This window comes from Parus major, chromosome 1 (assembly GCF_001522545.3).
Source record: "Parus major isolate Abel chromosome 1, Parus_major1.1, whole genome shotgun sequence".
NCBI classification, from domain to species: Eukaryota; Metazoa; Chordata; class Aves; order Passeriformes; family Paridae; genus Parus; species Parus major.
The window spans coordinates 60,491,863-60,517,851 of record NC_031768.1 but is presented as its reverse complement, the minus strand read 5'-3'; the positions used below and the strand labels follow the sequence as shown (position 1 = coordinate 60,517,851).

The 25,989-nt window shown below is 45.6% G+C and overlaps 1 protein-coding gene across 1 annotated transcript in view; it reads left to right on the top strand.

The window, feature by feature from the left end:
- The first annotated feature begins 7,358 nt into the window (after positions 1-7,358).
- The window catches only part of SIAH3 (siah E3 ubiquitin protein ligase family member 3), a 41,954-nt gene continuing 23,323 nt past the window's right edge, over positions 7,359-25,989 (top strand). Inside the window, exon 1 of the mRNA XM_015630955.3 lies at positions 7,359-7,726. Coding sequence (XP_015486441.1) covers positions 7,592-7,726 — 135 coding nt within the window. The 5' untranslated portion in view covers positions 7,359-7,591. The remainder of the gene's footprint in view (positions 7,727-25,989) is intronic.

The following is a 25,989-nucleotide window of genomic DNA, read 5'->3' as shown; positions in this document are numbered from 1 at the left end:
TTATGCAATTAGGACCATTGCCCCTTAAAATTATTGTTTTCCACTAAAAGATGTCAATTATTATTGGTGGAGAAGTGGCTGCAGGAGCCGTCCACTTGACAGTTGTGTCTGAGAGCATGGGGCAGAAGCACCTGTTTATTGACTATATAAATCAAATTAATTTAGTTAAATTTACAAACACAGGGGGAAACGCAATAAGGTCTGTCGTGTGGCTGTGCCCCAAAACAGGCAACACTGTCAGTATTGAAAGCTGCTCTCCCCAGGGAAAGCAAGAATGTGATGTGGCTGCAAGTATTCATTCGGTTGTTGTCATTTCCAGTGCTACATATTTGAAATTTACTTCAAGCACTGTTGAAAGCCTGTAACGGTGAGGAGTTACCTGCCCAGAGGGACTCTGCATGACATGCCCACCAGCACGAAGGGAACTAGTGCTGTCTTGCTCCACAGAAATAGTGAATTAAGGGTTTATAACCAAGGTTAATAACTCCAGATATATCTTCTTCTACCACACAAGGAATGTGAATTATTTATAGGCAGAACTCTAGCCCCCCTAACTCTCACCTTCTGCCCCTCTCCACTGCTTTACCAACATCCTTTGTCCTGTTCATGACTCCAGCCATGCCTAAAGCACGGCACAGCATTGCTCTTCCTCCTGGGATGCAAAGAACAAAAGGTCATATTTGGAAAACTCTCCCCAGCATTTCTCACTGTGGCGTTTGCCACATTATCCAAGGCCAGATGGGCTGTGTGATGCAGATCCTGGACTCCTCAGCCCGTGTCTGACTTGTGAGGTGCTAATCCAGAGGCACAGGGAGACAGTCCCTGCGGAACGTAGCCCAGAGGGAGCTGGGTGGCTTTCACTGCCCTGGGCAGCTGGCAATGGCAATCATTGGTCTGCTTTATGTCCACTTCATTCAGCACAATCACAAGGGTACATTGAGCTGAAGGACAGCCCCAGAACTGGTTTCAGGGAGGGATGAAACAGATGGGAGCCACCTCGGTTTTTCCTCCTGAGAGTATCCTGAGGGTGAAATAAATAGTCTAAGAGTGAAATTTTGCCATCAGATACCTGTCTACAAATGCCACTGGTGTCATGGGAGCACCACATGTGAGCACAGGAAGAAGATCTGGTCCTCCAGGTGAGGTCCTTCTTCAGCATCTTTTTTTGTGTAGTTTCTGGGAAGTTTCTGCACCATCTCTGATCTCTGTGGGCTCAACCTAAGCTAGCTGTAGGGTGGAAAAATGCCACCAGCTGCCAGAATGCCTTTGGTACTTGTGCAGATGTGAAAGGACACATTCCAAGCAAGCTGTTCCTGGGTGCAGCTCATGCAGGATGGGCGCCTCTGGTGACATGCTGGGACATGGTAATCATCTTAACAGCACTTGGCACTGAATGCTGCCTCTCATCCTCATTGCTCCCCAGTCTCTGCACCATTAGCTAATTGAGCTCTGCAGCAAAACCTCAGAAACTACGGCTTTGGCAGGCACATTTTTCAAATGACTAAACACAGATTTGGAAAGGCTACATGTGCCTCTTGGCCAGTGGTCATCTGAGGGATTTGTGAGCCTTTAGATGGCAGCGACCCTCTGATAGTGAATGTGGCCCCTGGTATCACCAGGACCACAAGGGAAGGTACTGCTGTAATCTGTCCACAGACTCTCATGAAAAGTGGTTTGAAATTTAGAAAAGGGGTCTGAAATTTAGGCGTTTGTGCAACCATTCCCAGCCTGAATAATTTATCATTCTTGTGACCCAGAAGTGCAGGGATTTAGCATTCTGTCTTGCTGAGTCGCTTGGATACAGCCCTCCACCTCTTTTTCTACATGCCCTTCTCCTTGGTGGGGGAGATTGGGGGAGCCGTACCTGGTTCATCAGGGCTCCTCTGCAGCCCTGAAAATCTTCTCACCCTTTGACATGAGCACAGCAAGTTCGTCTCCTTCCTGCTACCTGTCCGTCCTCTGCACATTCCCGTGAGTGTGTCTCTGGTGTGTTTTAAAGCAGCTGGGCTGAAAAAAGCCCATTGGGACTCTGGCAGGCTCCTAGGGAGGCCTCCAGCATCCTGATTACACACCAGCACTGGAGCTGAGAGCTCACAGAGGAGATTAAAGGGCAGCAGCTGCGGTACAGCCTGCCTGCTTCACCGACTGCCACTTCCCCCGGCTCAGCACAGCTCTGGGAGCAAAGAGAGGGGCAGGGACAGCCTCTCAGGCAGGCCTCCCAGCCATGGAAAAGCTCCCCATCCCTTAGAACCTCCTCAGAGTTAGAGGCTGCCTCTGAACAAGCTGCTGCTCAGGCTGTCGGCAGGAGAAGGAGCCTCCTCCATCCATCACTTGTGGCTCCAGGAGGTTTTTCTCTCCAAAGCAAGGAGACTGAGGCAGATAAGGTCCAGCCAGCCAGCCCATACGGCCTGGGGCAGCAGAAGTCTCCGGTGGGCACTGTTAGGCTGGCAATTGAAAGCAATAGGTCTTTATGGTAATTTGGGCACCAGGCAACCACTATGAATAGGAAATGATGGCAGTTACTTTATCTAGTAACAGCATGAAAATGTGAAGTGCCTTTATTGAGCTGCTGGCTTGCTGGTGAGAGTTAAAGGAGGTGCTCTCTCGGGTATAACATTTGCAGAGAAGTGGCATGAGATATTGCCATAAACTCCCCCGTTAATAAGCGAGCAGAGGAAGGCAGAGAATACCTAATGCAGCTGTGTGAAAGGACAAAATTAAGAGGGTAGAAGCAGCAACATTTTTCCCTCGGCAGCAGATGTACCCCAAGGAGAAATGAAGAATTTCCCTCTTGACCCAACAACTAGAGAACTCATGTAGTGCTAATATTAATATAGGAAGGATGGCTTTGAGAGGAATAAAAGAAGAACACATCTTGCCACATCGGTGCCCTCCAATACCAGGAAGAAATTCAAGTCTCTGCCAAAGGGAAGATTAACAGGGAAGAGACCAGCCCAGCAGCTGTGCAGTGACGATGCTCTGCAGGTGTCCAGGGGGTGCAGAAACGACTTCTGCTCTGTGACAGATGGGGGAGACGTGGCCCAAGAGTGTTAAAAAATGGCAGCATGCATCCCCAGTTATTCCAGTGATGGTGTTGGATTGCAGCGTTGAAAAAGAGCTCTGAGGGCAAAGAACCATGCATGGTTGAAGGTGAGCTGCCCAGAGGGAGCAGAAAGGCAGCGCTCAGGAAACACTGGGAAGAAAGCTCAGAGTTGGAAAGTTGGTTACAGTTCAGCAAATTCTGTTTTCTCACAAGTTTTGTAAGATTGTCTGTGGCATTTATCACTGACATCTTAATTGGCATGTTATTTAACTGCTTAAAAGGCGGTTTTTGATAGTTCTTGCCCAATGAAAGCTGTTCTTCTGAGAAAATAAAAACTGTTGAGACATTTGGGATCAGTTTCTGCTTAAAGCATGCGTACAGTTCCTGGGCAGCTATTGCTTATATCGATGAATGGAGTCAAAATGGATTTCTGAAAACCTATTTGGCAAAATAATTCACCACAGATAAAGATCTTTGGTAAAGAAAACAACTTCTGACAACACTTGGCTTTTGAAAAAAGACAGATGATTATTAAATAAGAGAAAAAAAAAACCTGCTTATATTATTACCTCCCATAACCATAGTCACCCAAGAAGATGAGAGGAGGGACACCCTCCCTGCATTTTTTGGGGGAGATCTATAATTCTCTTCCATGCCTGGAAGCAGCTCTGGCTTCCTTGTAACTGCACTGGTGTGAACAGGAAAATGGTAACAGTGCAAACACCTCTCCTCAAAACCTGCTGTGAGAGCCAGGAGTGCACATGAAGCTTTGTACATTGTTTACATCCAAAGGATGCAGGAAACTGCCAGATGTCCCAGCCAGGTGGCAGGTTAGATTGGCCTGATTCCTTTCTCAGGAAAACACAAAGAGTGGAGCCAGAGGACATCCTGCATCAGCCAGTCTTGCCAGAAATCCTACCAGCATTCCAAAACATGGGCAGGCTGGTAAGGGGCCTGAATGGACACTTGTGATACCCTGAGCAGCATCTGCTCTCCTGTTCTTGGTATAAAGACTAATGCTGATGTTGTCCATGGCAGGTTAGGTTTTCTCTATGGCTTTTGAAGAGAGAAAGCAGCATGTAGGAAGGTGACTCCCAAAAGTGCCCAGTCAGAAAGACAAACAAATCTGGTTAAAACCCAAAATCTCATGCTGGGTTTGGATGGAGCAGCACATCTCCCAGGCTGTCATCCTGCCAAGTCACACAGTGCCTGGACACCTGAGGTGTCCCATGAGCATTCTCCTTTCACCTTGGCAGCTTGGCCTGAAAAACTGTGAGGCTGTTGCTCTGCAGCTGGTTTTTGTGTCTGGCTGATCCTATTGTCGCTCAAACCTGACGCAGCCGCAGCAGCAGCTCAGCGGTTAGAGCATTATAACCCCATGCATGTTACAGTGATGCCACTTGAGACGCTAATTTGGCAAAATCTGGATCCTAATGGTGGTTTAGCTCATGGATTTCTGCCACTTCCCACTTGTCTGCCACAGAACTAACCATCTTGGAAGTAAGGGCTGCAGTCACCAGAAATTTGCAGCCTGCAGTGAATTGGGATTCACCAAGCGCCCTTGCGGGTGAACGGGTTTCTCCTCTCTCTGGCTGCATCCATACAGCTAAATAAGGACATTATGGACCTGCTCCATGGTGTAAGGCCAGGTGGGGCAACAGACCTTGGACTCCCAAGCCTGGATGAGACCACCATGAACTCAGATTAAAGGAGTTATGCTGGTCCAAAGCCTTCGTGTGTGAAAGCAGAAGAGCTGGATCCACACCTGCATGCCAAACGATGCTGCTGATGCTTTGTTGGCAAGAGCACAGCCAGCTGCTGGGTCTTGGTGGGTGTAGGGTCCCTCATTAAGCAGGTGCTAAAAGTCCTGTGTTGAAATGCAGTAAGCAGGTGCCATGTGGGAGTCTCTGGACAAAATATGGGCAGTACAATATTTTCCAGATGTGCCACCATGATTGTGAACTCCTGCACTGAGTTACTTTCAGTTGCATTGAATGCTCATTTTCATCCTCCCCCACAGACACTGATGGCAGATAGATGCTTCTCAGAAGGTCACATGTAGCAAGTATGATGGGCACACGTGCACACAGGGATTTGGGCACTGCAAAGTGCCCACCCATCCTTGACTCTCGTCTTTTTGTCTCTTTGGAGAATGACAACCCTTTTTGTACACCTGCCCAGACTCATGAACACATTTCCAGGTTGAGGATGGTCCTATGTGCATGTGGGATCAGGGATACCCCTCCTGCCAATCCTGGAAGGCAGCCAGGTCTCAAGGGGGGTGAATCACAGCATTGCCAGAGCCCTGAGTTCAGCAGGAGTGCGGGGATGGGGGGGTTCCATCTCTGCTGCCCATGGATATGGTGGTGCTCCCCAAGTCTAAGCATTTAGTCAAACAGAAATGATCTCCAGGGATTCTGGTGGCAATAACCAGAGTAAATAGCAAGGACCTTTAGCTCATTTATGTCTTTGATGGCAGAATACTTGCACTGGTAACTTGTAGACTGAAATTTCCTGGTATCAAGATTTGTGTAGCTACTAACTACAAATCAGGAAAAAAACAAATAATAAATTGCTGGAGGCTCACAGTTACTTTGGGAACAGAGAGAGAAAGAATACATTTAAGCAAATCGATTCACTCACTTGTCCTCAAGTCTGTCTGAAAATATTCTCAAAGTGTCACTCAGCGCTGCAAAAAATTATCTCCTGTTCTCATTTATAACCCAATGTTAGGAACTGAGAGATATATATTCCTCCCATTCTTAACGTGTGTTTGGGGGTTGTGTAATCAGCTGTTCCAGTATTCATAATTTTCACTTATTTATCTACTCAAGCCTTTTTCTTTTTTTTTTTCTTTTTTTTTTCTCCATGCACAGCGTCTCTGCAGTCTGGCAGAGCCAGGATTGCAGTATTGATTTAGGAACAGGCAGTTGTGACAATACAGTCCCAGGCTAATTCCCCTGCTGTACGGGGGTTGCTCTGTCCACAGCAGCAGCCTCACCCCCAGCATGGGGCTCACTTTTAAAAAAAAGAAAAAAAAATTAATGAAAAGCTACTTTTCTCTGTTCTGCTTTGAAGGGAAAAAGGATTACCAAGGCTAAATAAGCCATCCGAGTACTTAGCTAGCAAGCCTAAATAGCACCCTGATAGGAAGTTCTGGCAGAGAGCTAATTAAATTAACTCTCTTTGATTTATTAACAAGCAGAGCAACGTATCACACAGGGTTGTCCCATGAAATGAATGTGCTTTCTGATTCCCTCTGCTGCTTCAGAGCAGTCACCTCCCAGAACACCAGGTTACAGGGACTCAAGTTTAATGAGACTCAATGGCTTGAGAAGGATCCCTGCCCACCAAGGGAGATACACGTTGGTAATAATACCTAAAAGCATGTTTATCTTTGTTGCACTTCCCTAATTCCTTTTTAATGCCTAGGACTATCTAATGGCTAATTCGTAATTTCCTGCTCACTGATATGCAGATGAATGACAAGGAAAAGCCTTCTGCATGTTTAATTATTCTGTCGATTTAAAAGCCACTTTTCCCTCAGTGCAAGTTTCTCTGTGTGTGTGTGTGTGTGCTCTCATGCATCACGTATTTCATTATTTTTAGAAGCATGCTCTGTGCCTTTTTATGCTCCCATAGTTCCAGCATCCAGTAATTACCATGTTTTGTGTCCAACAGACCTGATCCACCAGCAAGTGTAAATCAGGAAAACATTGCTGTCTCTAAATGGAGTTATTCCAAGTTACACCAGACCTGAGACCTGACCTCTCCTATTTTCAATGATGGGGAAAATGTTATTTGTGTGCTGGGACTCTTGTGAAGTAGCAGGATATAAAATTTAGAAAACTTCAGAGCAGTGAAAATCCAAATTGAAGCCTGTGAATGCACAGACGAGAATCTATTTATGTAGCAAGCTCTACTTCTGCTTAACCCCTGCAAGGAACTGTAACTCTCCTTGCATATTTGATTTCTCTCCCTCAGTAAAACATAGTCTGCTTAACCTATTTTTGCTACTTTCTAACAGTTCCACCGGAGGGGTTCTTCCCTACGCTTTACACGTAGTTTTGCTATCCAAGCTCTCCTTTGTTAAATTAAGGCAATTAATAAATGGAGATGTTAAGCAATCAATTTTGCCTGCATATCTCCACAGCCGTACGTATGACTGGCTGTAATCACAAGATAAATGCAATGTGCTGATGTATGGTAATGTTCAATAATACATTCTCCACCAGGCTCAATTCATCAGGGAGTTTCTGGAGGGGAGGCATTTGTTATTGGCTGTCTCCGGACCTCAAGGATAACATTCCTGTCCTTTCCATTGGCCACCCCGCTGCTGCAAGCCTCTTCCCGTCTTATTTTGATGATGAATATGAAGGCATGCTAAGCTGCGCTGGAGAGTAGCTCTCGCTGACTACACTCCCACCCCGGGCTCAAGGACTCCAGAGCTCCCCGGCTGCTTCCCCTGCCCACTGCCAGCAGCAGCAGCAGCAGCAGCAGAGCAGCAGCAGAGCAGCAGCAGCAGCAGCAGCAACGCCAAAAGTTGTGATGCTTTTCTTCACCCAGTGCTTTGGGGCTGTCTTAGATCTTATCCACCTGCGGTTTCAGCACTACAAGGCAAAGAGGGTTTTCTCAGCTGCCGGGCAACTTGTCTGCGTCGTCAACCCAACACACAGCCTCAAGGTGAGTTAAAAACATATTTTCTCTTCTAACATCTCCTCGTCTTCCCCACCACCGCCACCCGTGATTCTCCGCAGGGAATGAAATTACGCTCTGGCAGCAAGGGGAGAGTGCTGTTAACACTCTCAGCCCTTGCAGGGAGGATGTTTGCATTGTCTGAATGCGTGATTCCCTCTGGAGCAAAGGAGAAACAACCCACTGCTCCGAGCCATGGTGGGAAGTCGCGGCTCCCCCTCCCCAAAGTTTCCTCATCCTTTTCACCCACATAACGAGCGTGCATGTTGCAAGCGTTTGGTAAAAATGATTGGAGAAGTTAGTCGGATGAATTGACGTCCCTTTCTAGTAGCAGGATGCTGTGTGGTCTCCCAGGCTGACACCCCAGCACAGAGAGATGCTGCCAGGCAGTGGGGACCAGGAAGAGAGGGGGTGGCAGTAGAGGGATGTTCCCCGCTGTCGTTTGCTCTTTCGGGGGAAAGCCGGCTGCTCCTGTCTCCCGGGGGCACTTGAAGGCATTCCTCTGGCGCTGAAGCTGTCCTTAAGCTGTTTGCAAGGTTAATCTATTTTAGGAGGGAGAACGCGTTTGCTTTAACGCAAAACTATTTATAGTCCCCATAAAAACATTTCTTTTTCTTGCACAGTTCTGAATTTTTACTGACTAAGTGTCAACAGCTCCATCTCTACCAGAGCCTTCATGTTTGTAGTAGAGAAGGAGCAGCAGGGGGAGAAAGCAATCAGGAGGCTTTAATTACTTTATCACACTAGTGAATGACCAACTTTAATGAAGTGGCTTCTGTTTTTGTGAAGCCCTTGCTGACCTGACTTACGAGGTAGCTCCGCTATCCTGGTGCAAGCTTAGAAATTAATTTAATTCAGGACAACTTATTTTTGGCTCTGCAAGGGTCGCTGTGAGGTACTTGGAGGGATCGCAGGAAGCATCTTTCCCGAGCTCCTGGTCCCTGGGAAGTCCATTGATGGAGTAAACCCCTCTTCAGAACAGCATCACCTCACAAAAAAAGGGCACGTTTCCCACAGCCGCTTTTCCCGTCTCAGGCTGTGCTTAGGCAGGAAGAGCGTTTCTAGCAGGGTGCCGGCTCCGGCAGGATTTTCCCGCAGGGCTGTGCTCTGAGCACTGCCGGCTGGGGCAGGCATTCCCGGGGGATGAACCGCCTGGGTGCGGGCTCGCCTCTCCCGGCACCGCGCTCCTCACAAGGGAAGTTAAAAACACACAGCCCTGTCATCATCTGACAGGGTCTGGTTGTCTGAATGGGTAAAAGGAATAGCTGAGCTTTTGTAAGTGAATTCTTCTGTGCTCAGCCCTTTTATGTGACTGTCTCCTGCTACTTTCATCTATAATTTTAATAATTAAAAAAAAAAAAAGGTAAACAGAAAAAAGGCTGCCAACACACAACAGGTCCCAACAAAATTTCAGTGCCACTGGAACTGTCTGATAAAGTCCCATAAGCATACAGGGGGGTGACTATTTCTCCACTGTTACCTAAGACTAGACCCAAGTTTATCATTTCAGGTCCTGCTGAGTTGCGCGTTTGCTGTGGTAGGAGCTGCAGCTGTGTTAAACACATAGGGCATTTCATTTTGCTAAAGTCCCCCATGGCCAAGCTCTTCTCTGCTCAGACCAAAAGCGTGGCAGAAAGACAAAAAATCTCAGTACTGCCTTGGCAGCACTTGAATGCAAGCATTGAAAGCAAAACTGTCTCGGAAACAAACAGGACCCTCTAGGAAAAGGTCTGGTGTGTCAGTGAAGCCCCAGCTTGACCTGGGTGGGAATTGCTTCCCTGATAAGGCTTTGTTGGGAACCCAATGGCACAGGTGTCTCCACAGGAGCCTGTTGAGGCACTTTTCAGATGAACAAGCTGCGAGAAACCCTCTGCTCTGATAAACCCCTCTGACTGTAGAATGAAAAGCGCTGTGCAAGTGCTCCCAGGGTGCCCAGCTCACAACTAGCCACATAAATATGGTGGGCTTTGACTCTGATGTGCTCCCCAGGTGTTCAGCTTCCCTCCAGCTGCATCAGGAACACATCACCACTTTGTGGCAGCATCCAGAGGAGAGGTGGGGATCAGGTCCCTTTGTGCCCAGCATGACACAAACAGTTGTCCACCCACAGCAGCCTGAGGGCCAGCTGGAGCCTGCTGGTGATGGGCAAGCAAGGCACCTTGTCCAAAACCTGGGGTCAGAGTCAAGCCAGGTGAACCTGCTTCTCAGGGTGCCCATTTCTCCTCCAGGGATGCACAGGGAGGCTGTTGCTGCTCTCAAAAGACCTCTAAGGGACCATGAAAGGTGAAAGGGCCAAACTTATTCCTCTGTGGTGGTTTACAGTATTATGACTACTTTGATGTTTCTTAGTCTATTATTTCTAGCTGGGTCTTTTCAACTGTAACATTTTGTTGGCAGCCCCCAAATCTATCTTAACAATTGACAAGTGGAGTGAAAACTGTATTAAGGTTCGTGGTCGATGAATACAAACCTGCTAGGAAACAAGGGCTGGGAGCAATGTCATTTCTCTCCCTTTTCTTCAAGGCTTAAATGTTTGTGCTTACTCCAAAATTGTAAGCCCTTTACAAAGGGATTGCTTTACTCTGTATCTCCACAGTGCTGCTGCAAGGGGACTCCTGGCTGATTGGTGCAAATGATAAATGACAGGCATCACACTCTGGTGTGATTATGCACGTTGACATCCTTCACACAGGCCAGGTCTTCAATCAGTGCCAACACACATAACTTCATTAAAATCAATTGCTGCAGGACCTCCATTTTCACTCCTCCACCCAAGGGAGTGCTCAGGGATGGTAGTGGGATTCAGCCCACATAGGAGGATTCGTGGCTGGTGATCATTTGTGTGTGTCAGAGATGTGGCATCACAGAAAGCACTCAGTGAGCAGCAGAGGACAGGGGAGACCTGGTGCTCTACAGGGAAGTTTGCACCAGCTTCTGCTGTCACAGACCAAGACAAGGGGGCTAGCCCAAAGGGGAACTCCTGTAAAGTTATGCCAGAATGCTGTCATCATCATCACACCCTGGACCTCTGACAATGACCAGAGCCAGCTACTTACCTCTCCTTTTATTAGAGATACAGAGATTGGTAGAGAAGCACACACTTAGGGAGAAACCCCCTGAAAGGCTCATTAATTGGAAAGGCTGATGAACATTTCTGTGTTTCTTAAAGGGCAAGATGGTAAAAGTGTCAGCAGAGACACCTCTATTGATCTGCTGCTATTTTCCCTGCACTTGACAGGCTGACATGGGTGACTCTAAGAAGGAAAGACAATTTTGCAACTGTCCCACTCTGTTGTGTCATTTTGGCAGGAGTATGGATGGGAGGGGGTGTTTGTTTTGGAGCCTTTGTCCTTGTTGCTGCTTGCTGTTCTTTGTCCTCCTACAAAGCTTTCCCAGACATAGCAGTGTCTCACAGCACAGTGCTATGATGGGATCAAAATTCACTTGCCAAGCAGAGAAAACCACTTATTTACCACACTTCTATAGGTCACCTTAGTCCTCAATCATATTATATCCATTACTTTGCAACCTGTCTTTCTTCAAGTATGTGGTCAACCTGACATCTTCCCTTGGACAGGCACAGCTGGGCAACAGAGCTCTCTAGCCAGGTGTCTGCTCCCTCCAAAACCATAGCTTAAAGGAGCAATATTTATGCTGCTGTCTGCAGGTCCCAGCAAGCAGGGGAAGTTTAAAGGTCTCCCACTTACGTGGAAGAAACAGGCATGGTTTTCCAACCCTACAGAGGGTGAGGATCAGTGAATTCCTGTACATTTGTCCCCTCTCAATAACAATTCTCCCCAGAACTGCAAACTGGAAAGAAGGTGAAGTTGAGGAGGGGTATCCTCGCTCCTTAGCATCAGTCCCAGTCCCTATAGCCATCCTCACATGGCAGGGGACAGCAGTGCAATCACATTCCAGACAGGCGCTGATGCTTCATGAGATGCTGCATATGGCTAGATAAAACAGTTCTTCCTTATTCAAGGAGTTACTAGCTTTTTACACACAATTTTTAACTCTTTGGGGAGTGTGAAAACTGTTATTTTAAATAATAAAAAAGTGTGTTTACAATATTCTTGTGAAAAAACACCAGTCTCCACCTCTGTAATACTTCAAGGGACTTGATGAATTACAAAAAGGAATATTCAAACAAGGTCATAAAATAGTTCAATCTTATATTCTGAAAGGGTTATAACACGGTTTATGGGTCCAAGCTGTCTTTTGGCTAGTTTTTAAATCAGCAAGCAAATCTACTCTGACTTAGGGAAAGGATTTGAATCCTGTTATAACAATTTGGCTCTGCACCCAGTGGCCAGCCAAATAGCATTGTAATCCACTTTATCCCCAGGAGGATTAAAGTGCTAGGGTGCATTACACCCCCATGAAATCTATTTGGTGCAAGGGAGGAGAGCAACTCTGAAACCTGCTGCTAACAACCCCCACATGCCACTGTCTCAGCCAGGCAACCCCAAATCTCCCATGCAGGGCTGTGTTTTGGGGACAAAGTGCCGTTTGGCCCCAGTGTCCAGCAGGATTGTGACAGCTGCAGGGAGAGGACTTGTAAAACTCTCTGCTACCTGCAAACCCAGGCTCCTGGCAAGGTGCCTGTTTCCCACCCCAGCTGTGGGCTGGGGCTGTATGAGCACTGGGCACCTCAGATTTCAAATCCTTTCGTGGTGATGTGGGTAGCAAGAGGCAGGGCTTTGTCACTCCTCCTTCAGCCCTGTTTGAAGGGATACCCTGAGCACCCCAGGAGCCTCGGTCTGTCCTGAGATGTGACTTGGAGGGTGCCCTGCAGAGAGGAGGCACAGCACACTCAGGCAGCTCTCCCCAAGAGTTCTCCATTGGCTGCTGCTCCCTGGCCCCAGGAACGCCTCTCCAGCAATCCATTAACCTTAATCCTGCAGATGCATTCACCTGCACGACCACGGAATACAGCGAAGGGCAGCAAGGGCTCCCCTGCAAGCGCGCTGCAAAGCAGGACAGCTCCAAGCTTCTGCGTGGTCTCACAACCACGGTGTCTCCTTGAGAGAGGGAGGGAAAGAGCCCCCACCTCAGAAGTTTCTGTGTTAATAGGCTCAGGCTTCCTTCCCCTCACCTGCCAGCCCCAGCCCACTGTGGAAAGTTAATTACCCTTGTTAGCTGGTCCTTTGTGTTATGTTACAACTCTGGAGGTGGGATAGAGCAGGCAAACACTGAGTCCTCTCCCAGCCATGTTTGATTTTGAATTTGAGGCAATAGCACAAGGGTTAATGGTTTAAAACTGATGGAGGATCGATTTAGATTAGATATAACAAAGAAGTTTTTTTATGATAAGGGTGGTGACGCACTGGCAATGTTCCCAGAGAGGTGGTTGACGCCCTGTAGCTGGAAACTTCCAAGGTCAGGTTGGACAGGGCTCTGAGCAGCCTGATCTCACTGAAGATGTCCCTACTCATTGTGGTGGGGCTGAAGTAGATAGCCTTTTAAAGGTCCCTCCCAACTCAAACTATTCTAGGATTCTCTGATTCAATATTAAATCTGACCTGGTTGTGGGACATTTGAAGTCAGATGTTATCAATGGAAGACAGAGCTGTTATTTTAATATTAGAGAAACCTCTTTCCCTTTGACAAGGTGTTTGACAGCACCATGAGGTGTAGCCTCCAGACACTGCCACATATTACTTTTTAATCCACCCACTCTGATATGGCTCAGTATATCAGGAATTTCTCAGTGCAGCCCTTTGGGTTAGACGTAATAGCCCAGGTAACTCTCTTGGGAGAAATACTGTCCCAAAAGAATTGTTGTGACTAACACAGAGGGTGCTAAGGAAAAAGCAGTGTTTTAATACAAGGCTTGATTACATGGAATCAGTGTCAAGGTCTCAGTCTGCTTCCCAGGAAAACAGTCACACTGAATATGGTCCTGCAAGTCCCAGGTGCTAAAATGTCCTCAGTCAGGTTCCCAGACACCATGAATTTTGCCTCAAAGTCAGAATTTACAGAGAGTATAATTTTTTTGTTTAACCATTAAGATTCTCACCAGGTAGCAAAGAACTCCCAGCATACATAGCTGGGTGACATTTAAAAACGTCATTTTTTTCTCAGAAACAATCTGAGGTTCTTAAATAATGCAAGAAATTGAGTTTAAAGGTAACACATAAGATCCCAAGAGCTCTGGTAAAATGAGGGAGAGGAGCTGCTGTGTCAGTGCCCTGCCTTCCTGGGACTTTGGTGCTTCCTATGCTGTTTAAAAGCCCATAATTCTTGTTCTGCCTGGCTCAGAGTTGAGACTTCATGTCTCTTTTGGCACCTCCAAAGTCTTCCCCTCACAACAGGAAATTGGCATCCCTCAACTGAGAGAAAAACAGAGTCCTGCAATAATTTCACAGGGTGGCAGTGGGGGGAAGACAGTCTTTATGTAGCTTTACTGGGAACTGAGGGAGGAAGTGAGGAGCAGGAGAGGACACAGCCATACTCCACTGGAGAAGTGGGGTTGGGTGTCGAGGCCTGCTGCTCCTCTGGCATGACCATGGGAGCAATGGCCATGATGGGCTGCCCTTGGCACCTCCCGTGGCATTGGCACACATGGCATGGCACAGAGTGGTACAGAGCCCCTGGAGGTGGGTGTCTGTCACCCTGAAAACTCAGCTTCTGAGCTTGCTGACATGGTTTTCTAAAGACTTTCCCAGGACAGTAACTGTAAACATAGATATGTGTACATTCTTTCTGTTACACGTCTTGTGATGGGCATCTCTCATGGCCAGTGCAGTGAGAAAGTGTTATCCTGACCATCCAATCCCTGGCCGTGGTCAGAAGCCTATAAATACCGGGAAGAAAAATAAACTCTCCTCTTTCTTTCACCACACCTCGACCTGTGTCCATGTGATCTATTCATCTTCAGCGGCAACAGGTGTTGGGCAGCACATGAGCCACCAAAAAGGAGAGAATTCCTTTGGAGAGCTGAACAAGGTTTAGGCAGTACACTTGGCCTGATTTTGCTGTGATTTTTGCAGGAGAACTGAGCAGCACTGAGCCATTTCAACTTCTGATGGAGCTAGGGGGAGCTGCTTGGGTCTAGCTGAACATGACAGTAACTTCCCAGCCCTCCTCTGTATGCATCTGGTGTATTTGGGAAAAAAAGCACGGATGTTAAGTCATTAAACACCTTATCAGAATACATTATTTTTCTCTTTTTCCTTAGCTTGCCTCTTTTTGTTACGTATCTTTTCTTCTCTGCTCTTGCTCTTTTTTGTGCTTCCCATTCCCTGCTGTACCGAAGTCTTAAAGCAAAAGATTCGCCCCATCTGTTGTTAAAAAAGTTAATCTGGGGCTTTTCTTGCTCCTGCTGAAAGGAAAACATCATTCACCACAACTTTGGATGTCTTATTTTCCTCCAAGCTGTTTCAGAAGAAAGCACAATCATTCAGTCCTTGATGCTACCAGTTTGGCTATTGACAGATGAAGTTTCACTTCAACATGATCACAGGCAAGACCAGGAGATCTTCCAGAGGTGGTGAAACATTGTGTGACCAGCCATGGATGCAGCTGGCAAGGAAGCCAAGGGCTTTATATGCCTGAAAAATTTAATTGCCATCCTGCGCTGGTCTGGAGCTTGAGCAAGCATTCCAACTGAAGGAGCCACAGCTCTTGTTGTCCACCCAGCACAGTGAGGCATGGACATGATCCCACCAGCTTCCAAAAGAGAATATCAGCCCTCTGCTTTGGTATGGCAAAGCAAATCCACTTTCAGCAGGATTTAAGCTGGCGGTTTCATGTGAGCACCGCCGAAGTAGACACACGTCCCCTCTGCTTCCACACCGCAAGGGCAAGCAACTCGGCAGGGCAGGGGCTCAGCTGTTTTTCAGAACCTCACACAAAGCTCTTGTCCCTTGGGATTATTGTGGGCTGTGCTGAATGGAAAATTTCACTTGAGCATGGAGACTTCCTGAAAATTGCTCTGGGTGACCTGCTGCTAATAACCACCTGCAGTGCTCCTGCTCAGCTCTCCCACAGCATTCTCCAAAGAGGGAAGAGCATCTTGGCACTGCTAATAAATTTCCTGAAACATATGAAGTGTACAACTCGAAGTACTTTTATTAATTTAGAGGCATTTCTGAGCATCTTATATAACATTAATGGATTTATCTTTAGCTCTCCCCTCTCGTCTCAGCAATACCATGAAAGCGTCACTGGAGGAGAACAGCAGAGACCTTTGAGTACTTTGTATGTTTATTTTGGCATTCTTTTTTTAAAAGACAGAAATGTTTGAAACTATTTTGAGAAGAAATTAATCACCTATTTCCATACCAGATGCACTGCTTTCAGTTCCAGTCTTTTCTTCCAGAGCAGTTTCATTCTGAACTGATCCAAACTGAAACCCTTTTTCACTTTCAGATTTGCCTCCTCAGTAAAAAATAAGTCATTTCAAACAGCTTTAGAATTTCACACACGGAAATATTAGGGTTCAGAGTAGCTGATGAAGTGCCCATCAGCTCCCAGTAAATGCATAGCTGAGAAGAGACACAGGTCCTTTTGAATATTTTAAACACAAGATCACACACTCTTTCACATCAAATGCCAGCTGAAATATAAAGAGAAACAGAGAAATGGAGCATAAATAAGACAGAAAAATGTTAAATTGGTAACATCTCCTTGTGCAGAACACAAATGCTATAGATGAGCAAGGAGGCGGATGCTACAGAGCAGAAAACCACATCAGCAGAGGATGAAAATGTTCTTCCACTCCTGGGAACCACCATGTGGAAAATAAGCAAAGTAATAAGCGTAAAAATGGAGTAAATGACCACCACACAAGGACTACATAGGGCAGCTGGGGTAAGGGAATGGTTACAGTCACCTTCAGCCTTTGTGAAAATGAGAGGCTGAAATGGGAACAGCAGGATGGTGGGAAGTGGGGTGATCATGGCAGTACCCCAGCCTCAGCAGGAGCACTCAGGGGGACAGATGGAAAAATATGGATGTTTTGCAGGATCAGACACTTATTCAGACATACTTATTCTGAAAATTATCAAACTCGATCCAGCAAAGGACCGTATGAAAAACCTGATGGAGTTCAGCAAACTTTCCCACCCCTTTAGAAGGGTTCAGGGCAGGCTGAAGACATCCTCCTCCTCCTCAGTAGGGATGTCTGAGTGCTGCATTGCAATGCTCAGCTGAGGACACCTGGTTGCACACAGAGATGTGCTATCTATGCTGGTTGGACTCCCCTGTGTGAAAAAGCACACCACAGGCCAGGGGAGTCCAGGAAGATCAGCTTTGCTTGTAAATGGAGGGCAGTACTGTGAGTTCCCTGCTTTTTCTGCCTGAGAGCTGAGGTTCTCTTTGTGGTGGAGCATCCTTAGGAGTCTAGGATCAGTGAGATTCCCCGTCCTCAAAGAAGCTCTAAGACTAACTTGGGATGGATATGTAATTTTTAGTAATTTTTGTCATGTCCAGCTGAAGTTAAATTAAATGGATCCCACTGATACCCTACAATTCCTTTGACTCATGCAAAAAAAACCCAAAAAACCAAGCAGGATAGCTGTCTCCTTAAGACAAATCTAAAAGTTTGGGCACAGTAACACCAAATACTATGCTTTCTGTTTAACACAGTTTCAGGTAAGACAATTTTCTTTTCACTCCAAAAAAGAAAGCTTTCAGGGAACATTTCAGATATAGCAAAAAAAAAATATAACTGCATGCTGAGAACTTTCAATTTATTTCTACTGGAAGGAACTCATCACCAGGAAAAAAGTAGGAAATTACTTTTTGAACTTGTTGACGACAGAATTTCAGGCAAAGTGAGTGAACAAAGCATGGATTTTACTACCTTTGCCAGAGGGACAAAGGGCACCTGCCTGGTAGATAAGCTGAGCATGAGCCAGCAAGGTACCCTTGGGGCAAAGACCAGCCTCATCCTGAGCTGTGTTAGCAGGACTGTAAACCAGCTGCAGTGCAACTTCTGAGGTCACATCCAGAACTGCCCAGAACTCCTTTCCCACCTGAATTGTTCAGACCCTGCAATACTCTATAAGAACAGAACTTGGTGTGAACAGGGAAGTGCAGTAGTGTAAGGGCGTCGAGAGCAATCTTTGAACGTTTGCCTCAGCAATGACCAAGCCAAAATTGTATCAGAAAAACGTATCTGAAAAGAATGAAGGCAAGCAGAAAGTCATGTGAGATGCACTTGGGAATCCATGTTCAGCCCTGGAGATTGATCAGTGAAAAACTATGGAGCTATGCCAGTTATACAAGTATCTGGTAATTCAAACTCATCAGAAATGCAAATCCTCATGGCTGTCCAAAGCCCAGAGATATCACCAGCTAATTAAATCAGTCTGGACAGGAAAGGAGGTCACTGTGGCAAATGAGGGATAGCAAAAGACATACTCCAAAATATGCTTTGGGACAAACACCCTTATTTGTAATTGCAAGCAATACTAAATAAATTCTGAGAATGAAAAGACAGATTGTTCAAAATCTACCAGAAGAGACTTTGCAGGATGGCACAAGTGTAGACATGTTCCTGAAGAGTGCTGAGTGGAGAAAATAATATAGAGCAAGTCACATGAAAAAATAATCCACTTGGACAAATCTTCCTCTCATTCTCCTTATGGAATGGCTTCCAGCAGAAAAAAAAAAAATAATCCTGGGCTTATTCAATTAACTGCTTCATGATTACTTTCCCCCTATGGCAGAATCCCTGATGCTTCAGACCTGCTTTTGGCTGTGCAAGCTGTGTTAATTCACTGTGCAAAGAGGCACAAAGCAGAGAGGTTACTTATGTGGTGCTGTCTCTGTTCCCTGCCTGGCTTCTGCTCACAGGCTCAATGGAGTCTGTTTCTGTTTGTCTTAGATCACTGAAAGCCAGAGGTATAGCGCAGATTTTGGTGAGTTAGGATGAGATAGTGTCACTAGAGGTAAGGAAATGCTGACTTTCCCAGCCTTTTTAGGCTAGCTCATGCTTTTCAGTATTGAAGTCTGTGGATGACCTGTGTTTTGTTGGGAGGCTTTTTTGGAGGAAGATATTGTCATTCCCCATGACTTTGTTGGTTCCTTAAAAGCTGTCATAGCCATGGTGCAGTGGCAGCAGAGTAGGAAGCAAAGCTTGGTCCTCAGGCCACCCCCAACCCATTTCACAGGCTTTTGTGGGTTTATTAAAATAGTTTTAATTTATATGTCAGAGTAGAGAGACAGCTGAAATGCAGGTACATGTTCTCATTTGCTGCCTTGGCACTGGCTATGTTGGTCCTGGAATCAGGAATGTCCTAGACCACCATAGCAAGCTTCACCAGAAGGTATCTGACAGAAACCCAAGACACAGTTCCTTCAAAAATGTTTTGTATCAGGTTTCTTGACTTGGAAGATATGTTCACATCTTATTTTCTCTCCTCACATTCCTAGAAAATAGTTGTGATGTGGTCAGGGTATTGTCTGCCTCATTCAGTTTCCTCTGTCATCATTCTGGCAAACGCTTTTTGGGGATGTCTTTACCCCTGTTGAGCCAAGCAATTTCCCATTTAAATATTTCCCTCAAGACATCAACTCTGGCTTAAACTTTTCATTATTTGTGCTTCAAGGAGTGGCTGAAAATACAAATTTTTCACAGCCACACACCAGCCTCAGCAGAGTGCAAACTCTAAGAAGGCAGCAATGCAGCAGGAGCACATTCCTTACAAATAGGTACGTGTCTACCTGCAGACAATTCATGGCTATGCCCAGGTCAAGATTTAAACTTGTCAGGAAAAACATGTCAGGAAAACAAATGCAAATGTTTGCAGTAATTCACTATCACTTATTCTGGCTCCCCCCATACAGCCAAACTGGAACCCTTTGTCCAATTACTGCTCCTGCCTGGAATCTCAAGGGTCTAAATCACATGGGAAATGATACAGCTTTGAAGGAAAATGAAATTTTTACTGAGTTTCTTCTGCCATAGAAAGTATTTCAAAGAAGAGACTCAAAAATATTAAGGTCGTGAATGGTTGCACAAACATAACCACTGATTTGTAAATAACTGATTATAAAGACTGAATTTTGTTTCAGGCTGTTGGTAAAAGATGAAGGCACTATCAGAAAACAGATCTGAAAGCAGCCAGAAGCTTCGCAAGGCTACTGGAGATAATTTATACTTGCAGCTAAACATGAGCTTACTGGTGAGGTATCTCTTAATAATTTTTACGCTTTTAATTATTTTTTAATAATAAACCAGTGATTAGAAAAGAACATCCCAGCTCACAGATAAATCCAGGCTGTGTCTGGATATTTTGCTTATTTGTTGCTTTAACTAAAGCAACTTCAATTTGCCAGTGGCCAATGAACAGCCGGTAGCAAGAGAACTCAGTCTGATGAAGCAGATGTTGGGAAAGGGAAAATCTTTTCATTACTCACTCATAGGGAAAATCTGCCAAAAGCAGCCTTTCAGCACTTTTTGTAATAGTAACTTTTGCTTCTTGGCTTTTAGAAGAAACTTGCAGACCAAGTAGCTTCTGAGTTATTTTTTGTGGAAAAGGACCTTGAAGCTCTCTACAGGCAAGTCACACAGTGGGTTGCAGCCTCCTTCAGCCCTGGATCACCCATAATGACAGCTCAGGTGTTCCAGGAAGACCTGTGCTACCTGGTACTTGCAAATAGCTGAATGTTAGAAGTTGAGCAAAAATCTACCCCTCTGCCACCAAGAAGTCCTACAACTTGGGTCTGGTTTTTGTGGGTAACTTGTTTCCCTGGTGGGGAACAACCCTACATCTTGGTGGGTATCACCAAGATTCCCCCATGACCCACCCATCTCTTCCTGAGTTCATGGGCAAAATCAGCCTGAGCTCCCTCGAGATCCCTCAGCGATGACTGACCCAGTCTGGGCTCTGAGCCCAGGTTACTGGGAACAGCGACAGAGAGTTTGCTGTGTTTTCCTCTGTACCCAAAGCTGCCTTTCCCCTCCATGTGCAAACAGAACCTTTGGGCACACCAACAGCCCTGGCAGGCTGCCTGTCTCCTGGACCTCTAGGTCTTGGAGCTGGGGTGCAAGAATAGATGGAGCAGAGATGTAGCAGAGGCTGGATACAAGACAGACTGAGCCTAGGGGATAAATAACTGCATCAGGTGGGTGCTGTGCCTGAAATAAAAAGCCCTGCAGGAGACAGGATCTCTTCAACACAGCATCCTGCCAAGGCCTTGTGGTCTATCTGCCTTCCAAACCTGACCTATCAGGCCATGGGTCTATCCATGTGCCACAGCACGCCATGGTGCTGCTGGAGCTGCAGGAGCCATCATCTAGCTGGGATGCTCTGCAGGAATCTGTGTTTTTGGTTTGTCTCTCTGTAAATTAGTGAGGGACAATATTCCCTGACATCAGTTAAGGGGTTTGGGGTGGAGGCCAAAGCAGTTAAATCAGGTGGTGTAGGTTCACTTTCTGTGTGAGTGCAAAGGGCCCATCTGCAAAAATGATGCTGTTGCCATAAATACTGTGAAGCTGCCAATCTTTTTGGTGTCAGTAAGACCAAAGGATATGCTCGACTGATCTTACCGCTGTAAACAGGCAACAAACAAAATGAGGATGCTGGAGCTTAACTGTAGGCATCTAAGTTTATAATTTTTCTTTTTACCTTAATCCCTTAATGATGATTACAATGTAAGTAGAAAATATAAAGCATTTTAGGAGCATTAAGTAATACTTAGAGGGCTCATTAATCCATGGTTGATATGCAGCCACCACTGAGAAGGAAAGGAGCAATCATGCCGCCTCAGCATTGCGCAGTGTGCCATCGCTGCCCGGCTTCAGGAGGGAGGAAGAGGATGCCCCCTCAGCCTGGCACTGCGGGAGGAGACAGAGGTGGTCAGAAAATGAGGGTTTGAAGTAGATGCCACAAGGCATGCACAGCCCCCTAACCTCCCTTGTCACCGTGTGTTGAGGTTTGGGGCCAGATCTCTGCCAACATCTGGAATTTTTCCCTAAAAAAGACAGCAAAGGTGGCACCTTTTTTTTCAGCTCACAACCAGAGTAAAATTCAGCCACCTTGATCAAAGCTGAAGGTAGTGCTTTGGAAATGTGTGTGTCTGTGTTTTTCCCTGGCCTGGGGAGGTCAATCAAAAATCATCTAGGCTTCACCACAGCAATGACTTGATAAAAAAATAGATATGTGGAAGAATTCACCAGCCTTATCTTCACCAATAAACAAAAATGGACTTCATCACTTTGGGTTTTCCTGGTGGTTTCCCGTGCACAACAGTGATAAGACTATGTCTCATTCAGTCCTAAGCATCATGAGCTGTCAAACCTGAAGAGGAAGTCTGTGTCAGCAATGCAGCCATCCAGTCTCTGGGCTTTAATTATGGGGAGTTAATTCTCATACAATATGTCCAAATATCAAATGGCAAATTAAAAAAAAAAGCTTGTCACCTCAGTGATCTTCAAGAAGTTCTTAACAGGCAGAAATGTCAAGGGTGTACTGTGCACTGCCTTAGGACAGGGTCAAATGAGAATAGAGGAGCATATCAGGAAATAGAAGACGGACATGTACTTCACAGTCAAAGGAAAAATCTTCCTTTTTCTTGCCAGGGAATTCAATTTTCCTGATACCTGCCACCACAGCAAATGAGTAGCAAGGCTGTCATAGTTCCATATGATATTTTTTTTATGCATTATCTTCACTTTCAGTGTGCAGGATAAGGCTAAGGCCAGCTGGGATGCAACACAGTGTCACGGCCAAATCTCCAGACAGGAGGTGGTTGCCCTAGCTGTAAAGCAAAGAGAGGGGCAAGAGCAGGAAGCCTTTTGTTTTGATGCCTTTACCCCTCAAACTCTGTCCCTAAGGTGAAGGAGGAAATAAATTCATGCACTCAAGGGGTAAATCCTTCTCTGGACAAAAGCAGCAGGGGTGCAGGGCCCCCTGATATCTCAAGCCTGCATCTGTGCTCTGTGGCTCACATGTGGGTGCTACCCATGGTGGTAAGGGACCTGTGGTGTTCTGCAGTATTGGCAAACACCCCAGACCTCAGGGCCAGGGAACAGGGAGTGTGGACAGGTCATCTTCAGAATAAAACACCTTCCTGCAATCAGCTCCCGCCTTCCTGCTCTGTGCTGCCCTTGTCACTAACGTGGGTGTCTCTTCTGTGCCTACACTAGTCCAGGAGCTATGACCAGGGAACCAATAAATGCCATACCTTTATGTGATGCTCCTGATTTTCTACAATTTTTATCTAAGCATAATCAATTGGTGTTATTTAATTACCATAAAGCAGCTGCCTTATAGCATCCAAAATATATCTATTTGCCTGAATATATCTACTTGCCTTTTGCAGTATGGTAATTAACTACCAACAAATGATTTAAAACATATTTACAGAGGGAAATGTCAGAGATGCATTATTTTTTCATGCCCAGTAAATGCACTCACAATAACCAATTTGGTATTTAATTAACTCACTTATGAGCACACCTGTGAGAAATATTATTTGAGAGAACATGTTGGCTATGATGCTTAGGCTGGCTCTCAGAGGGAGAGTGCACCAGCTGCAGGTCAGCAACAATTTTTTGCTTTATTATGTCAGGGCATTTTGCTGTTTGTATGGGCTTAATGTAGTTATAGCCTTCACATCATTTCAAAGTTAAACTATTAAACATGCAGAAAATCAATATGTAATAGAAGAATGTTCATTAAGCCAACCATAAATCAACTCTTCTCTAGACAGAGCAGGTACCAAAAGCTTCCATAAAGCTGCTGGCCTGTCATGATCTGATGAGAAGAGATGGTTGCCATGAACAGCACATTTCTGTGTTTCAGACCTGGGTTAAGTGACACATACACACTAAAAAATATTAATTAAAAAGGGAATTTGCACCCATCGGGACCCAGCAACAACGTGGTCCTTCTAGTGTTCCTTCTGCTATAATTCCCCAGATGAGATGGAAATTGCACATGTTAAGTGGCTCTTCCATTTCTGCTCTTATTTGAAACTTCACTGACATAACAGAGGGTGAAGCTTTGGTGAGGGCACAGTGAAATATTCATGCCTCGCAGACATAAATTCACATCCTTTAAAGCTAGAAGAGGCTCTTATGGCAACCTCACCAGACTAGCTGAACAAATCCAAACCCAGCATCTTTCCTCAGCAGCTCAAGGCCACAACTTCAGCTCCCAGACGTCTTTTAGAAAGTCCTCTGGTTTGGACACAATTACTTTAGTCAATAGAGATCACAGGTCTATGGGCAAAATATGATATTTTTAGAAATGGTACTGTCAGCACAAAAAAAAAAAAAAAAAAGGCTACATTTGATTACCTTGGAAGGCTTTGGCAAAGCTGGGAAGGCATTTTTCAGTGTTTTCTTCTTCCTGAATGTTAACAAAATAGCAGCAAAAGTTTGTATCAATTTAGTATAGCTTTTCAGTACCTTACATTCCCCTCGATGTTTACTACATCAGCCTGCTCCCTCCACAGCCCCTTTTCCCTGTGCTCTTCTCCCTACCAGCTTTTACAGGTGCAGTTACAGCTCATCTTGACTGCTGGATCAGCACTTTCTGCCCTCTGAGGCTTTGTGAAAGTCACCCCAGCTTGCAAACCTCCTGACTGATGCTTCAGCACTCTGTAAAGCCAGCGATGTCTGCATACACCACTTACTCCAGCAGAGTCCCAGCTCTCCCCACTGCTCTCCCACAGGTAGCTGCAGCATCCTGCCCTTGCCCCATTTGGCTGGATTGCTCCTTTACTTTTCCCCCAGTCACCTCCTGACCCATCCAGCTGACTTCCCCATCCAGGAGAGGACAGAGAGCACCCTCCCTGCAGAGCATCTGCTCCTGCAGATTCCTGAGGCAGCCCTGGTCACCCTATGGCATGGGGATCAGCTGTGGGCTTTCTGCTTCCTTTGCCCAGCCTTACCAGAATTAAAATGCCTTAATGCTACTTCTGTTCTAATTAAGTACTGAAGTTCCTGTTTCAGGGGACTGGTACTAGATATTCTTGTACTATTTTTTTTTTTTTTACATGCAGTATAGTGTCTGTGGCTCATTGAGCTGGAAAATATCATGCTTGTCTTTGGCAAATAGCTAGGCTTCCATAAAATGTCCCTCAAGTAGAAACTCCCAGTTGGCTTATAAATATTGCCACCTACATTTTAGAGCTGGAAAAGCCAAGGCCTTTCTGAAGTTAAAGCAAGATCTGCAGCACAGAAAAGAGAAAACTCCAGTCTCTTTTCATTAAGATGCTCTTGGTAATTTTGTGGAATGAGAGATGAAACCTCTTCTGAAGTCAGAGAAAGTCTCACGGGCTCAGCACTTAGAGGTTCACACTTCCCATTAGCTGAAAGAAGGGGGCTCTTTTGAAGCTGATCAAAATACATTTGATGTTGGCGTTACAGAAAGCCATTAATTATTCTGGTTTTGGAGATAATCAGCCCAGGCACCTGTTCATACAACAAACAGCAATACAGTGTTTAAAAAAAAAAAAAAAAAAAAAAAAAAAGAGAGAGAGAAGTAAATGTAAGCTGATACCATTTATAGTGAGGAAAAGGTGTCCTTTGAAGGACAAACACTATTTCTTATCTAACCCAAGTCCATGAGCTTTGTGAGAACATCCCAGCTTCTGTCAGCCCAAACAATATAGAAAATAAATTAAGAAAGTTACTTTCAAGTCTGAGCTGCATCATCTCAAGATTGTACTCAACTTGTTATACAAAACAGAAAAAAATGAAGGCATTGTTGAATGCCTGAGGGCAAAAGTGCAAATTTCATGCAGGATGCCTCTGTTTGTCCCCAAGGGCGGTGCTTGGGTAGTGCCTGTGGGATGCTGCCTTCCAGCTGTGCCTCTGCTGCTGCTGGTCATGCAGGGGAGACCTACAGCAAATGCCTTCTGCTGATTATTTAAGAGGAAGAGAGGAGTTTTGATTAAATTAAGTTTGTGGTGGAATTTATTTAGGATTAAATTGCAGCTAAGTTTAATGTTCCTTTTGAACAACTGGAAGAACGCTGTGCTCATTTCCTAGAGGTTTTATCCACCTTTGAATCAGAACTGGAGAATGAACAGTCTGAGTGGTTTCAATGCCCAAATGTAGGGGCTGGGTTTTGTTCTCTCCCCTACGGATGGGCAGGTAACAATCCCAAGGCATGAGAGGTGCATGGCAGCAGCTCTGGAGCTCAGCCTGGCTCTTTGGCCATTCTGCAAACTGAGCTCCCTGGAGAGCAACAGGGTAATTGTCCTGCAAGTAGACAAATCTGCATTTTTCTCATCACCCAAATTCACAGAAAAGTTGATGATAGTGCAAGGCTTGTACTTTTCTCCTG